Here is a 17,991-nt window from a genome sequence, read left to right on the forward strand (position 1 = left end):
ATAACAACTGTTATTCTTTAAAAATTCCCTACAACAAGAAAATTATTTTTAAATAAAATGTGTACCAAATGTATTTATAGTAGGGAAATCTGCTATCCTATTCTAAAAATGAAAGTTGAAACTTGTCTTTCTTTTCTCACTATTTCACCTAAGCATGCAAACACTAATCAGACATTAATGCTTCCTTTTGTAAAAATTTCCCCATTAATATTTCTATGTTTCAAGTATGGATAAACAACTTCTTTGTAGCAGCCTTTCTACCAATTATACTAGTTAAAATCATTTTTAAAAAATTCCTATGATAAACTCAGCATGTTTGCAGTGCAATCTAGGGGTTTAGTGGAGGGCCTACATTGAATCTATGGAGGACACATGTCATTTACAGGCTACTCACCTGTGATTTAAAATGTCAATAGAGACATGACTCCTCTGAACAGGATTTTGTCATTTTGTTTTGTATTAGAACTTCATAGTTATTCTGAACAATAAACCCATAACCTTTCCACTAATTATTTCTGCCATGGATAGCTACAAGTTACCTGAAATTCATAGAAGAACTACAAAAGTACATCTTCCTTAGCTTCAATATGAACCTCTACTTCAGATTTATATTCATATAACCTCAAATCCTTGCTGAAAATATACTATGGCTTCCTATTCCTAGAACAATGTAAAATAGCTGATTGGGACTTATACTTTATCACAGTGTTTGTAGTTAAGATATTACTTTTTTCGTGATTCATCATTCAGCTGGGCCACCCAACTTCTTCCCTTTCCTCTATTTGCTTGAAATGGAGTACTTTTTCATCCTGAAACTTCATCAGGATGGAATAAATCATCTTTTTTTTTTTAAAAAAAAAAGGTCCCATAAAAGAATTGGTATTTTACTCAATTTTGATACTTTGCTTTGATATTTACTTATTTGTAATTTTTTATTTGGGAAGAGTTTATGGAGTGACAGCCTTCCTAATAAGATTTGCTACACCTGCCTATGGCTGCATAACATCTGGAATACTGACTTCTGAAGTAACATAAGATTACATTAATTTTGTCACAAGTATTTTGTGATTAGCCTGCAATAACTTTCAAATCTTTACATGTTAAATAGAACACATAATTTAATAATGGCAATGGAGCTACTATATAGTTTAATTAGTTTCTGCTAAGACATTTCAGCAGTTGGGTGGATAAGTACAAGTGAAAGTGACAGAACTAAGAGAACCTGTTAAATGAGACCTAAATACCAGATTTAAATAATGTGAAGGTCCAGAAAGAGTGGACTATGACATAAGAGTTTAGTTGGGGCTGTTAACATAATCCATAAACTGTTAACATCCATAAAAATATTTTATCCACACAGAACACAGATAAAATATATATGTAGTAAATTGATTTATGTAAGGAGTGAAATAATGCGTTTATAATCAAATTTCTATTTTACAATTCAATCGTATAGCTTCCCTGTACACTAATGTACTTTGTCTAAGCAGCAAGAGACGTATTGCTGATAACAGAATAATTAGGAAATAAAACATGTTTTAAAGGCAGCATATATAAACATTAGAAGATTGTACAGCATTCTCCTCCAAAGGTAAGTGGATATATGGTGCTTCAACATAGAAAAAAATGACATTTTGTCACAAATTGAGAAGCAACTCAAACTAAACTTCATGCACTTTGAAACTTCTGCAAAATCTTTTTTAACTTACCAAACAGTGAAATTCTATGTCTAACAAGAGCAGCAAGTTTGCAGAAAAGGCTAAAACAAATGACAAAAAATATAAAAGAGGATGAAGCAGACACAGAAAGTATTTGCATGGATAACAACTAAGCAAAAACTATATCTCCTTTTAATTTGAAAAACAGTTGCTGTAACTGTTTTTAGAAATACAATAAGCCTACATATTTCAACACCTAGAAAAAAGTAAACATTATTCTAAAAAAAAAACCTCTATTTCCTGTGACATTTACTTTGTTAACTGTTTCTGAAGTTAAACAGTTTCTGAAATGCTATATACTGGGATGACAAACTCATGGCATCACATTCTTGTCACATGATGTATTGTGACTTGACCCCCCTTCACTATACTGGGTGGGTGAGCGTGACCAGTGCTTGATGCATCCGGCCGATGGGCTGTGAATTTGACACCCCTGCTATATACAATTACAATTTAAACTAAGGGGAAATGATAAATTCTATTTTATTTATTTTATTTTTCAGCAATCAGACAATGTTAATTGTGAAAATGCTGGTATACATTCACCAACACCTATGGTAATTATTCATTAAAATATTTTGGGTGGGAGCAAGGAGAGGAAAACACACTTTAATAGTTGACACTTGTCATCTACTTTAAAAGTCTACCTGGGAGCCTGTTGAAACCTCCACTGAGAGGAAGAATCACCTTATCTTATATATACTTTAGAGAAGATAAAGGTATCTGCTCAGTAAAGTCAAGTAAGGTTGTGATGTATTAGTAATTTGAATGCCTAAAATATTTTATTCCCCATTTGTGTGCCAATATTTTCACTAATAATTTAATTTATTGATAACTGCTATGTTTTAAAATAAAGAGATTAAAAACCTTAAGAAATGAAGAAAGAAAATAAATAAGAGATTTAAAGCTCAGTGAAATAAATACCCACTGATTTTTTTTTAAATGTACTGATGCTCTCTGTGTATTAGAAGGAAGTCTTATCCCCAGACTGCCTAAAGGCTGAATGGTTTATGGCAAAAGTATAGGAGAATCAATTCCTAAATATGACAGAATGTAGAATTACTTAGGAATGTATTAGATTCTTCTGTTAGCTTTTCTCATAGTAGTATAATCTTTAAATAAATGTCATACTATCTACCTTCCTCAAAGTTAAAACCCTTTATTGTCAGATATGAGAGCTATTAGGAATGTAATCTTTAATGCCAGGTTTTTGAAATAAATCTTACTAATTGGCTGAAAAGTGGTTTTGGATAAAAACTAGTTTCATAAGAAAAAGGTTATACTGTGTTTCTCCAACAATACGGCCTCCCCCAGTAGGAAGTCTCAGCATGTTTTATAGGCATAAAATCAAATTAAGCCCCTCCCCCAAATTAAGGCCTATATTAAACATGAGAAATGGGGAAAATGGCGGGGGAGGGGCTTGCCGTTTAGAGCAATGCCGCAGCGTTTGGCACAGCCACACGTGGCCAGCCAGGGCTCCTCCTTGCAAACAGAGCCTGGCGGAGACACTCAGCTTCAGGGGCTCCTATCGCCGCCTTCCCTTCACCTTCAAAGGCAAAGCCAATTCTTTAAAAAATGATGCCCTACTACTGGTACGACAAAGCCTCCCCTGCCCAAGAAGCCAGCCCAACCCCACATGGGGAGACGAATCTCCCAGAGCCATAGCACAGGATCAGCCCACCACGGGAGAAAAGCCCAGCCACCATCCCTGCCTGGCAGTGGGCAGAACATAAAGAGCTTCGCCTGGAGCACCCAGCACAGCTGACAGGAGGGCCCTCCTGCCCAGTGGCAGAGCTCTCACCAAGGCAGTGAGTGCCTCCCCACTGGGCCCTCCGCTCATCCCACCAGGGCCACACCAGAGCTGTGCGGGCTGGGAAGAGCCAGGAAAGCAAGCCGCAGGTGCACACCCACCTGTCAAGTGAAAGAACTGGGCTGACCCGAGCTTGGCTTCCTTCCCAAGTCCCTCCAGCCCAAATCCAAAGGGGCCACCGGGGGAGGCCGCCCAAGACAGTGATAGCACCCACCCATCCGCAGACAGGGAGGCAAGGTGACGGCAGCGCTGCTTCCCTGGCCGGTGGGTCCGGCAGAGAGAGCCCAAAGCCAGCCGTCCTTTTCACCCCTCGCCAGCCCGTCCCCATCCCCACGCTTCTCCAAATGTGCTGGAAGCTCCAAATAATGCAGCGTCACAGGCATCGGGCAGAGGCACTCACTCAGCAGGGCTCAGCTCAGAGGAGGACGCGGCGCAGGCCATCACCTTGCCTCAATGTCCATGGATGGGTGGGCACTATTACTGCCTCGGGCGGCCTCTCCTGGTGGCCTCTTCGGGTTCAGGCTGGAGGGACTTGGGAAGGAAGCCAAGCTCGGGTCAGCCTGGCTCTTTCGCTTGGCAGGCGGGCACACACCCACGGCTCACTTTCCCGGCTCTGCCCAGCCCACACAGCTCTGGTGCGGACCTGGTGGGATGAGTGGAGGGCCCGGCGGGGAGGCGCTTGCTGCCTTGGTGAGAGCTCCACCATCAGGCAGGAGGGTGGGTGCCCCAGGCAAAGCTCTTCACACTCTGCCCGGCGCCAGGTAGGGATGGCAGCTGGGCACGTCTCCCGGGGTGGGCTGATCCTGCACTGCGACCCCGGGAGATTTGCCTTCCCACGTGGGGTTGGGCTCTCCTCTAGGGCAGGGGAGGCTTTGTCGTACCGGTAGAAGGGCATCATTTTTAAAAGAATTGGCTTTGCCTTTGAAGGTGAAGGGAAGGCGGCGACAGAAGCGCCTGAAGCTGAGTATCTCCGCCAGGCTCCGGTTGCAGGGAGAAGCCCTGGCTGGCCATGTGTGGCTGCGCCAAATGCCACGGCGTTGCTCTAAACACTGCGGCAGCACGGGGAGAAGGGAAAGCAACGATGGCAGAAGGTCTCCCGATACAAAGTGCCCCACCAACGCAGAGGTCAACATCCAAGCTGTTGCCACCTGCCCACCCAAGGATGCAAGGGGGGGAATTAAGTCACCCCTGAAAAGACGGCCTAGCTGTTTTTTCGGGGGTCAAAAAAAAAAATAAGGCCCAGCCTTATTTTGTGAAAAACACGGTATATGCTATAGAAAAATAAGGAAGCAATATTTTTCAAAGATCATTTAAAGCATACATGTCTGCAAAGAGGTTTTGAACTTTGGAAAGTGAAAATTAAGGCAGGTGGGTTTGTTTTGGGTTAAATTTTTGAAGTTTCAGATTGCATCCCCATGTGGAAAACTTGCTCCCAGGAATTTTAAATCTTTAGGCTAAGAGTTTTCTCTTTTATTGGAATTACCAGTTCCAAATATTTCAAAAAAATGATATTACATGTATACATTATCATATCCCGTCCATTTACATTGTTCTATACTATACAGTGTAATAAAATCAATGTAGCATTTAATGGTACTTTGGCTCCTCTAAGCAGGACTAAGTTACAAATAAGAGAAACAAAAGAATCCCCCCCCCAAAAAATTTTGTAAATGGTATTGGAAATGGTAAATGGTAGGTACCATACCTGTAATTAACAAATTGGCTGAAAAGTGGTTTTGAATAAAGAACTAGTTTTATAAGAAAAAAAGACTTTGTGCCCATGATGATAGTATCGCAACAATAAATCTATTTTTATCGTCCATAGTTTAATCTATGTTCCAATTGTGGCTGTACATTGAAAATTACCCCATGGCATGGCTGTTAAACTCATGGCCTGCAGGCCAAATGCTTTATGTACTGGCCATGTCCATGCCCGGTTTAGCAAAAGGAAAAAAAATTCCAATACGTCATGTGACAGTGCCATGATGATGTAAGTTTGATATCCCTGCTCTATGGACACATTTCTGTGACACAAGCACATTGACTAGTATCATATGCAACTATTTCCATTACTGATTCATTTAATATACATTGCTGTATACAGGTTTTTCTTTCTACATACCTTGCTACCATTTCTTTTTCTTTATTGGAAGCATATCCACTACTACCAAGTGGCTTTGTTGGGGAAGACAAGAAGTACAAGCAATGATTGGTGAAATACTGGTCAACCAATGGTAGCAGAACCTAAAGAAGCAAAGATGTATACAAACTGTAGATTATGACTATAAGATACCTACAGAGAGTGATAGCTATTTCTCTACAGTCATTATCTATGGAGATTTTCAGTCATCCAGGTCATGGTTGACACATTGAGAATCATTATTAGATCTGAAAAAGTCACCAGAAGACCTCAAAGGAGCTGATACTAGCAAAAGAATAAAGAATTGTTTTTTATTAACTTGTAACTGTAGCTTTTTAAGTGATGCTCTATAAATGCACATATACAAAAACTCAGGTTGGGCTTTTAAAAATGACATTTTGTAGGAGGTCCCACTATTCTACAATATATTACACAAAGACAGAGCCCAAGGTTGTCCATTGTAAACTATGATGGTGTCAAAATGCAGCATACATGCACTGATATAATTATTACAATGCAATGATTATGTGTTTGTTTTGGAAGATTCTGTCATTATTATGTCAATAAACATGTTACTTGCTCTTCTATGAGTCTCCTAAGGATACTTATAATGAAACTCCAAGCAACTTATTTCTGTGACTGTTTTTAGCCTGGCTGTGAATGCCTCCAGATTATCTATTCTATATAAACTCTACTCATCCAATGAGATTTAAGAGAGTTACCATGGGTCCATATCTGGAAGCACTGTTATTGTCAGAAAGGACAAGCCTTATCAGTGAAATTTCCCCTCTTTTGGAACAGCCTGCATCCAGAAATCAGAACAATGCGCCCCTCCTAGCATCGTATGAGCCTGTGAAATCCTAGCTTTTCTAGAAAGCTTCTGAAGAAAAAGTGGACTGTTGGTTGTTTCTTTCCAAGGTTGTAGTGCCAAGTGATGGGTTTGGATGAATAACTTACAACTATTTGGGTTGATTTGACTTATATTTTGTTATATTTAGTAGTTTTTAATGCTAATACTGTATGAAGGGGTGTAATCAGAATTGTTCTGGCATGAATAACTTGGAATAAGTAAATAAATAAATAGATTCTTATGTGGGATGATGGGATGACTGATAAATGAGATAAGATCTTCTTGGTTATTGAGGCTACTATAGGTGCATCGTTTAATGCTTGAAGGAAAACAATAATTGTAGTAAGCCTGGAAAAGGTAGCCTTTAGGCTTTGTACAGAAAAGACCAGAATCCACAATGTGCCTCTTCATTGAAGCACAGAAATCAGCAATATGGGAGCTTACATCCATACATAGTATAAGCACTTCCTGACTTCAATAAAAAAAGAGAACAGAAATGACCACAATGGACAAAGAACAGCTCAATTCAATATTGCTGCTCTGAACTTTATTAGTGGAGAGAAGAGAACTGATGGTGGGAATGATCTCCATCTTTTGATATAGCAGAGACCCAATGAAAGAACAGAGTTCCTATTCTGAACATTTTGAGCAGTAACCGTGCTGATGTAGAATATATATATGTAAATCTCAAAAATTATGAAGAATGAGAGCTCCTCATTACAGTGCTATACACTCCCTGTACACTAAGCCAATCATCTATTATGGCAGGAGAAACCATATACCAAACTCAAGCGTATGATATCTCACTATAATCAATCATTAGAATAATTTATCTCAATACCATTTGTGCTCAACAGCAGTCTATAGAACTATCACAGCATTACTTTCATATATGCTTTTAACATCAGTTACCAAGTGTATCTATGACATAGAACCACTGATAATTGTAAGATAAAGCTCAACATAGAAATATTGTCAATAAAATAAACTATGAAAACAAATAATATTGGTGAAATTATGGCTTCAGTGGATTACTACTATTGACTTTACAGCTTAAATGGAATATTGAATTTGAATTTGAAAAGAAATTTGAATTTGAATCACTACAATTTTTAAACTTGTACCGCCATACAATAATTTTGGAACTTCATATATTTTTCTTATTTTTTATTTCTCTTGATTTCTTCTATGATCTACAGTGAAGTCAGATGTTTTATTCTACACATAGTTCTCAAAATTATCAGAATGTTGGAATTAAAAAAAAAGTTTTAGATAACACATTACTCACTTTGGCAAAGAATTTGATTTCTTGATCATGTGGAGATTTCTCAGTTTTTCCACTAGTAACAATGGCTTCTATGAAGAAATAATGTAAAGATAAACAACATTAGGCAGGGTTATTATCACACTATTTAAGCTTATGGAATTCCAGAAGGAGCAACAATTTATTCTGTAGGAAGGCTAAACATATGGTTCTTCTATTTATCAATCCTCTCTCTTGAATGTGGTCAATACTAAGACTACTTGCAAACTTATACATTTGAATCAGTGTAAGCAAGTTCCATTCATATTGACCAATTCCTAGTTCTGAAAGAGTTTTTGGAAAAAATAATTGCCATTATAGAGAACGTCTTTTGTATCTTTTATATGTACCTTTCTTCTTCATTCTGCTAAAAATAATGTCAGCTTCAGTGAGAAAAGGGGTAAGAACTAGTTGAAGATTTTAGTGCTGCTTTGGATTTTCAAGAGTTTTAAAATGTGCAAATCAAGCTATGAAAATAACATGTGGAGTAAGTTTTTTAATTGCTTCTTATTAAAACTCTATTTTACATATAGAGAATTAAAAAAAAACACCCAGTGTTGTGTTGAGTCCAATGTGCTGGATAAAGACCACAGAATTCAAATTCATTCTAAGCTATGGAGGCTCACAAGGTGGCTTTGGGCTGGACACTATCCCTCAGCTCAAATTTCTCTACAGGGATTTATTGTGGGAGGAAAAAAGAGGACAGAAGACATTAACAAAGAAAGATTAAGAAAATATTACATAGCATAACACAGAGCGAGACTCCTAATGACATTAATTCTCCTATTTGAATCTTCCTACATGGCACCATTCCTATTAAGATGAAAGCTTCATGTGGCCGAGAATAATTGTCTCCTTTCCCTCTGAAGAAGAAATACTGGGACATGTAAGACCATGTTCATAGCTAGTTTGTCATCTTGTCTCTTGATCATCCTAAAGCAACAGAACCAGGGTTAAAGGACATTGAGTTGGTTTCAACTTTCAGTAGGAAAGCTGGCCAAGGCTTCCACCTCTTCTAACATCTCCTGTTTGTAGAAGAATCTAAAACATTTTTGAGTCATGTTTTCTCATGAGGAAATGAATATTTATTAGTACAGTATCAGTAATAAATACAATGCTAATAAAAATACTTAATATAAGCAATGGTGTAACAATAGGTGTCTTTTTCATTACTAGCTTTTAAAAACATTAACAAAACTTACCTAAATGTGCAATGAATTCTTGAGCTGAGTCAATATATTTAAGGATCCTTTTGAGAAATTTATAAGCAAACCTCCTTTCCATTGATGAAGCGTCCAATTCCAGGTCATTTAAGCCTCTAGTGAAACAAAAGTTTAACCTATAGTTTTTTTAAAAAAAAAATCTAGCAAGCAGCACAAAAAAGTTTCAAATGCTATGCTTATTGCAATTTAAGTTTTGTCACTTTAAATCAGTTTATTAAAAATTATTTTAAAATTCAGATGATCAAACATGGCACATATTTAGCATTTACCTCCTTAAATTAGGTTACAAGATTGGAGCATATATTTACTGGCCAACTAGGACAAGATTGGTATTAATATTTATTTATTTTCTTAAAATTTGATTTTAATTGTCACTGACAGCAAAACAACTATAGTGGAACTCTTATTTTTGTAGCCAGTATGTAGAAAGGATGAATTTTATAAATATAAATTAAGATTTCCAATACTCTCATTAACAGGCTGAGAGTAATGTGACTATTCCAGTTTATATTTTTTTACAAGTAGATATCTATTCTCTTTATATCATGATCAAAATATATCAAGACTGCCCATGTCTTGCATGATTACAAAGACCATGCATTTGCTCTAAAGAGTTGATGCTTACACTATGCTTACAATCCTCTGAATTCTGAATCCTTTTTTACAAATCATTTCTGAAATACTGCACTAACCAGTAACTTTATGTGCAATTCCATCAGATGCTAGGAGAAGCAATGGAGACTATTTCCAAATTTCACCAACCAACTAACATGATTGCCTTTGGTGCCCTTCAACCCAGTCAAATACTGATTATCTTTGATGCTCATCCCATCTGTCAATTGAGCAATTTTCAATCCTGGGATTGTGCCCCCTTCTAATAGAAAGGAAATACCTCTATGAATTATCTGCATGAAAAAGAGGCATGAAACAGCAAGATTAAGTTCAGTTGTGAAATTACTTTGAAAAGACAGGAAAATGAATTTCTCAAAACCTTTGAAAATAACATTGGTGCCTGACGTCAAAATATATTTCCCTCTGGGAAGCAAAAAGCAATTAAAAATATTTTGACCTTTGACTGATGCCACCAATGGGACATATTTCTATGGAAAAACCGGATTTTTAAGCCATAATAGAATGAGGTGGAGGGAAGGAAAAACTGAAGGGAGGACCACTTTCTCTCAATCCATAACATGGCTAGCATCTTGCTATTCCATTCGTTCTTTTTTAAATGTTACGAATAACTATAATATCTTTTATCAATTTCCCATGGAGTCCCTTAGGCCAGGGTAGGATATCATTTTCTTATGAAGGTAGGAGTTCTTAGGTAGTAGTACAAATCAATTAATGCATCCATAAGTGAAAAGAGCCTGCCTATCTTTGCATAGCTGGGAATTATATAACCACAGATTTTCCCATACTAAGCACCAAAGTCATAAAGCGTGACATCACATGATAGTGATGGAAATTCCAGCACTGCTGGCAAATCACTGCAGGTTATTAAGCAAGGATATCATGGGGTCACCATTTATATCTTCTTGGCAATTTTCCCATTAACTTTGCTTTGAGGAAACTGCCCAAAAAGGTCTCAAATGGTAACCAGGAGGCCAAAGGATAATGCAATGTCAAAATTGCAAGCCGGGCACCAAATGCCTGAATTGTGATCATGTGAATGCAAGAAAGTTGAGACTGATGTAACTAGGATCATAACTACCATTTGCTCAGCACCCTCTTAATTTTGAATGATTCCCTGAATATGTGGTTGTTAACAGAGTGCCATTTGTATGTTGTGCATATAAAACTTCCTCTTATTTAATTTAAGATTCTAAGTGATTGCTTGAGCTTTTGCTAAAATCACACAGTAAAAAACACTTGAATAGAGAATGTTATTTGTATTTGCATAACTTACCTAGATATGGAAATGCCATTTACAAGAAGAAATTTGAATAGTTCTTGGGCTTTCTCCCTATCTCGACCTTTCTCTTTGGCCGTCAAGGTGTCATAAGGTACCAACAATGGATGACCGCCTCCTCCTATAGGAAAACCATAACTTAGTAATACCTACTGCAATAGCAAAATTTTGAAAATAGTTATAGACAATTACATCCTGTTTTGGGTATTTTCATATATTCCTATATCAAATATCAAGTGCCGATTAAAACATTTCATTCTTACCTTTATTTTCCAATTCTATTTTCTTCTTTTTTGCCCAAATGTTATGATAGTTTTCTGCTATTATTTCTACCATTCCCTATATCACAAAGAAATCAAGAAACAATAATTTAAAAATTAAAATAAGCATGTGCTAAGCCATAGAAATCATTGCATTGAAATATATATTGCGTTATTTGCTGTAATTATACATGACATTAACATACATGATTATAAGTATTATGTAAAGAAAGGAGGTACACCAATAAAAAAATTCTGCTCAGGGATAATTCTTTTCCACATTGCTTTTCCTTGTGCTATATAGATCTAACAAACCTTTAGCTGTTATCACAATGAGGATTTCCTTTTTTTTTCACCCAGAACATAGAATGTAGGGCAGATATCTTCAAACTCATGAACAGTTTAGCAAAATTATTATTTGGTTAAAACCAGAATGCAAAGCAAATAAGCAATTTTCTTAATGGAAGAAAATAAGAAGTGCACTCCCTCAGAGTTCTGTGCTGGGATTAATGTTTTTAAACTTGTTCATAAATTATCTTGGCTTAGACCTAAGCAATCAGCTGGCACATTTGTAGATGATACCACTCTATTCACTGGTGGGGAATAGAAAAAAAATCACAGTAACTTCCAAAGGAACACTTTAAAGTGGCAGTTTGATTTAAATAAATGTAAATGATGCATTTCCCCCAATTTCACAAATACACTGAAAGGAATCTAAAGCGACCTATAAATTTTTGCCAGCAAAAATATTAAGATTCATAGTGGATATGTTTCAATGAAGTTATCTGTTAGGCTTTCCAGCCAACATTAGGTAATAAATTAAAGAACCCCTCACGTTGCACTGACATTTTACTACTGTTTTCCCAAGGCTAGCCTTGGAAAAAGTCTCTAAGCAAAGAGGAAACCATCTGTCTCCATCAGCCACTTCTATCTATCTCATCCCAGTTTCTATGCTCCATCTACTTCTCATGAGTCTGGAAAGGTTGGGAGTTTGTCCCTTTTTTCCTTCTGATTCCTGAAACTGATAGAGTCAATTTCCCTTTTTCTATCACAATCCATGCAAATTTATCAAAAAAGTCCCTTGATCACTCAACCCAATACAGCACAACCAACACAAACCCTAGAAAGAATTACACTGCTATAGATCAAGAATATTTCAAAACCACCAACAGACAACTACAACCACATGGAATCAGCACAACACACAAACAAACTAAAGCCCTTCAAAACATCCTAAGCAGACCAAAAGACCCAACAACCCCAGAAGAAGAAAAAAAGGAGTCTACAACATACAACGTAAGGACTCAAACAACCACTATGTAGGACAAGCAGGTGAAGACTGGCAGAACGCATCCACGAATACCAACTAGTTGTCAAAAGACATGATGAAAATTCTTAAATTTCACAACATGCAGACAGATCTAACCATAATTTCAATTGGGAAAATGTAACTATCCTAGACCAAGCCAAGAGCTTCTAGAAGCCTGGAACTCTTGCAAATCAGCCATCAATAGACATACAGACATTAATAAATCTATAGTTTATGCAAAAGTGACCCAGCCCTAAAAGGAACAAAAAGATCCCAAGCACTTCTGCATCAACAATCAGCACTCAGATCAGCATAGATTAACTCCAAGGCTGACATCAGACCACCAGTCAAGTAAACAATACCCCAATCAAGAAACTGCTAAAGAAGTCAACAGCAAACAGCCCAACCAAAGAGTTTCTAAGACCACCCCAGCAACACTAGAATATGAACTGACAGCAAACTTACCCCCTTACTAGCAAACTTCCCCCCTTACTAGCACTGATGATGTTACCTAGTTTAGCTAATGAAACGTCTACATGAAAACAAGAAAGCTCAGAGAGTACCAAGGACCGCTTCTATCACTATCTTTCACCCAAATTGCAGAATTTCATTCTTTCAAGTCACTATCTCTCTTTTTTCTCCACATAGAACACTAGGACACTACATACAGGTGAAACTCGAAAAATTAGAATATCATGCAAAAGTTCATTTATTTCAGTAATACAACTTAAAAGGTGAAGCTATTATATGAGTTAGACTCATTACATGCAAAGCAAGATAGTTCAAGCCGTGATGTGTCATAATTGAGATGATTATGGCTTACCGCTCATGAAAACTCCAAATCCACAATCTCAGTAAAATTAGAATATTGTGAAAAAGTTCAATATTCTAGGCTCAAAGTGTCCAACTGTAATCAGCTAATTAAGCCATAACACCTGAAAAGGGTTCCCGCGCCTTTAAATGGTCTCTCAGTCTGGTTCAGTAGGAAGCACAATCATGGGAAAGACTGCTTACTGACAGTTGTGCAGAAAATCAACATTGACACCCTCCATAAGGAGGGAAAGCCTCAAAAGGTAATTGCAAAAGAAGTTGGATGTTTCCAAAGTGCTGTATCAAAGCACATTGATAGAAAGTTATGTGGAAGGGAAAAGTGTGGAAGAAAAAGGTGCCAAAGCAGCAGGGGGTGACTGCAGCCTGGAGAGGATTGTCAGAAAAAGGCCATTCAAAAGTGTTGGGGACTTTCACAAGGAGTGGACTGAGGCTGAAGTCAGTGCATCAAGATGGATCCTGGACATGGGCTTCAAATGTCGTATTCCTCTTGTCAAGCTGCTCCTGAATAACAAACAACACCAGAAGCATCTTACCTGAGCTAAAGAAAAACAGAACTGGTCTGTTGCTCAGTGATGCAAAGTCCTCTTTTCTGATGAGAGCAACTTTTGCATCTCATTTGGAAACCAAGGACCCAGAGCTGGAGGAAGAATGGAGAGGCACACACTGCAAGATGCTTGAAGTCCAGTGTGAAGTTTCCACAGTCTGTGTTGATTTGGAGAGCCATGTCATCTGCTGGTTGGTCCACTGTGCTTCATTAAGTCCAGGGTCAATGTAGCCGTCTACCAGGAGATTTTGGAGTACTTCATGCTTACTTCCGCAGATGAGCTTTATGGAGATGCTGACTTCATTTTCCAGCAGGACTTGGAACCTGCCCACACTGCCAAAAGTACCAAAACCTGGTTCAATGACTGTGGGATTACTGTGCTTGATTGGCCAGCAAACTTGCCTGACCTGAACCCCATAGAGAATCTATGGGGCATTGCCAAGAGAAAGATGAGAGACATGAGACCTAACAATGCAGAAGAGCTGAAGGCTGCTATTGAAGCATCCTGGTCTTCCATAACACCGCAGCAGTGCCACAGGCTGATAGCTTCCATGTCACACTGCATTTAGGCAGTAATTGCTGCAAAGGGGCCCAAACCAAGTACTGAGTACATATGCATGCTTATACTTTTCAGAGGTCTGATATTGTTCTATGTACAATCCTTGTTTTATTGATTGCATGTAATATTCTGATTTTCTGAGATTGTGGATTTTCATGAGCTTTAAGCCATAATCATCACAATTATGACAAATGATGGCTTGAACTATCTTGCTTTGCATGTAATGAGTCTATCTCATATATTAGTTTCACCTTTTAAGTTGCATTACTGAAATAAATGAACTTTTGCACGATATTCTAATTTTTTGAGTTTCACCAAGTTTCACAGTTTAGAAATCTCCCTTCTTCACCCAAGGCACTCTATTTCCACTTTGTCAGGAAGTTCCCTAGTTTCAAAATTCTTCTCACAGATTCAGGCAGACTAGAAATGTTTCAACTTTTCTCTACATTTCAATTTCTACAAAATATTGAACAATTTAAGACAAACCTGGAGTTCTCTGGACAGCACAACATTTGAAAGATCAAGAGGTGTTGGGCTGTAGCCATTCCCCTGTTGTCAAAAGAAGACAAATTGGCCATTATTGTTCATTCTTGAGATGACTTTCATGTTGTATTATAGCAACTGGGGGAAATTTAGAAATGGCGATTATGTATTTAATTTTAAACAATAAAATAATAAGCAGAATGTTCTTACTCTTTATTAGGTTTCAGACAATGGGAAGAGTTTTGGACTTCATCACCTTAGCAATTGCCATGAATTAAAAACTATGCAGTTCACAAACCTTCTAGGTTCTTTGGCAGAACATGATAATGATTTGAGTAGCAAAGATCGAAATAAGGAGCAGGTCTAAGCAGTCAACACTAGCTTTTAAAAAAGTAAATAAATTGTTTAGCTGCCTAGACTTAAGACTGGAATTTCATTGGCAGATTGCATGCTGTTATGTCTTTCCTGTTTTCTACATATAATTTTCTTAAGGATTTTGATTGTAGTAGTAATAACTAATATAAACTAAGTTTAAAGAAATAAAAAAGAATAGTGAAAGTATAAAATCACATGAAAAGATAAAAAGGAAACAAAGAAAAGAAAGAAATATAATGAAGAAAATGAAAAGAAATATATAAATAAGTAACTCCAAACAATCACCACACGTATAAACAAATGTAGTAACTCTTAACCCACTGTAAGATTAAACATCTATCTCTCCATCCCATACCCCATCCCTTATGAATAATCAAATCCAGAAAATATCAGCTTTCAGCAAAAAAATCCATAAGGGTTGCAACTCTGATCAACCAAATCATCTTTATATCCCTTCATTTTACTTCTCACAGTCTTAATCTTTATTTCATTTAAATATTGTTATAAGATTTGGTTTCTCTTCAATTTTTGTTTATACTATCACACAGATTTCTTCAAGGCTTTAACACGTCTCCTTTGAAGATCCAATAAGAAAATATTTCACAGGCTCTCTTGATTTGTCATTTGCATTTTCCTTTAATTTTACAAACTTTATCCAGTTTCTTTTGCATATCCAATAAAGTGCTATTTTCCAAATGAGTCTCTTGGTCTATTATTGGTATTTCCAGTTTTGGTTTCTCTGTCTTGTCAGACAAAATTTGTTCCACATCTATCATTCCCTCATTAACATCTATCCATAGAATCAGATATGATCTATCCATAAAATCAGATATAATTACTGACACTGTGGATACTATAGCTTTCTGATTTCTGCATCCGTTCTAAGTCACCCTTAATATTTCCAAAATTATCTTTTTTTGTGTCATTTTTAAAGTCCCAGTTAAGAATATCAAAAGCAGATTTGCATTTTTACTTCTAGTTAAAATCCTCAGTCCCCTCTAATATCCAGTTTCCAAAATCATAACATTGTTACGAGCCAATAACAAAATAAGTCTCTTTCCCATGAGAAGTTACTCTTTAAAATTAATTCCAAAATATTGTAGTAAAAATTAATGTTCTAAATTTAACAACACTCTTAACCTTCTTGTAACTTTCTTAGATCAAAATCTGATTTAGCTTTTTGCTGTTAATTTCAAATTATTATTAAAATTATTTAAATCCTTAAATTTAAAGCTGTTGATGTTACACTTGCCCAACAACTTTTCAAACTTGCATTTTAAAGTCTCTAATACCTTTAAGATGAAACAGACATTTTCCAAAAATGATTATAGTGAGGCTTGTCAACCTAGTGGTCAGATAACAGAATACACATAATCAGAGTTGGAAGGTACCTTGTAGGTCATCTAGTCCAACCCCCGCCCAAGCAGAAGACCCTACACCATTTCTGACTAATGGCAGTCCAATCTCTTCTTGAAAGTCTCAAATGATGGCGCTCCCACAACTTCTTAGGGCAAGGTGTTCCATACAGCCTTTAAAAGGCTGTACCACACTTGCTAGCAAGATGATTAATCTCATGTGCAAACATTCAGAAGATAATTGACCTACAGTCTCCTTGCATGTAGCAACTGTCTAGAAGATATGTGGGTAATCTTGTATCCTCCTCTTATGCAGAGAACTTTCAAAAACCAGTGTAATCACTGGTTTCTCAGTTCATTGCAACTCTTTATTGCAACTCTTCATTGCGGTTGTTGGCTCTGCTCTTGCAGAGATGTCTTCAGTTGTCTCTTCTGGAAGTCCTTTTTCTATATTATGTAGAAGCAATGGCCAATGACTCAAATGATAATCAAGAGAATAGGATCCATGAAATTGTAGATTTATAGACATTATGCTGAACATGCATAAAATGAGACAATTTTCTCTGAATGGTCAATGACATGGAAATTGAAAACCATTTTTTTAAAAAGAAATATTTAGGACATACAATATGCAAAAAAGATCAATTACTAGGAAAAATTAAAGGAAAATAGCAAAGGAAGGTGATGCATATCTTCACTGGATAATCTATATTAAATGTTTGGCAAAAATATAATGTCTTTGTTTTGACAATAATATTAGAAGATCAATAAACACTTATTGTTACCAAATTCCAGCAGGATACAATTCTAAAAGAAGTATTAAACAATTAAATTTATTAAAATGGTTGCATACATCAAATAGCAATTATTATAAAATCACCCCCAAGGGGTTAATGTTTTCAGTTTTTCTCTATATGTGGTAGGAGTTTTAGAAGAAATGATACATCATATGCTAAAGATTGGTATATTAAATTAACTGTTTTCTCTTCAGTTCAGTATGTTTGATAAATAAACCATGTAATATTTACTGTGAGCAAATGTTCCTGAATTAATTATCTCCATTTAAATTAACTATTTCCCTTTTGCTGAAACACAGTAGATAGTTTGCTGTATTACATCTGTGCTATTAAGCTGTGAAAAGATCTAATTCTGCATGTGGATATGTAGACATTTGCAATTTCATGTCAATGTATGAACTGCAGCAAACAGAATATAAAAAAACTAAAGTTCTCACATTTTTGCAAAAAACAGTTGACTGATTATCTTTCAGTGACATGGGAAATTGTCATAATTATAAATTGCATAAATAAACTGTAGAGATG

At 36.6% G+C, this 17,991-nt stretch overlaps 1 protein-coding gene across 1 annotated transcript in view; it reads right to left on the reverse strand.

Annotated features, from left to right (window-relative positions):
* RYR3 (ryanodine receptor 3) overlaps positions 1–17,991 on the reverse strand; it is a 305,744-nt gene that overhangs the window by 85,263 nt on the left and 202,490 nt on the right. The window contains exons 55-61 of the mRNA XM_087921834.1: positions 14,943–15,005; positions 11,217–11,292; positions 10,951–11,074; positions 9,024–9,139; positions 7,807–7,874; positions 5,651–5,772; positions 1,710–1,759 (exon numbers count right to left, since the gene is read on the reverse strand). Of these exons, the coding sequence (XP_087777960.1) occupies positions 1,710–1,759; positions 5,651–5,772; positions 7,807–7,874; positions 9,024–9,139; positions 10,951–11,074; positions 11,217–11,292; positions 14,943–15,005 (619 nt within the window). The remainder of the gene's footprint in view (positions 1–1,709; positions 1,760–5,650; positions 5,773–7,806; positions 7,875–9,023; positions 9,140–10,950; positions 11,075–11,216; positions 11,293–14,942; positions 15,006–17,991) is intronic.

Source organism: Pseudonaja textilis, chromosome 1, assembly GCF_049901715.1.
Source record: "Pseudonaja textilis isolate UNSWEBS1 chromosome 1, rPseTex1.2, whole genome shotgun sequence".
NCBI lineage: Eukaryota > Metazoa > Chordata > Lepidosauria > Squamata > Elapidae > Pseudonaja > Pseudonaja textilis.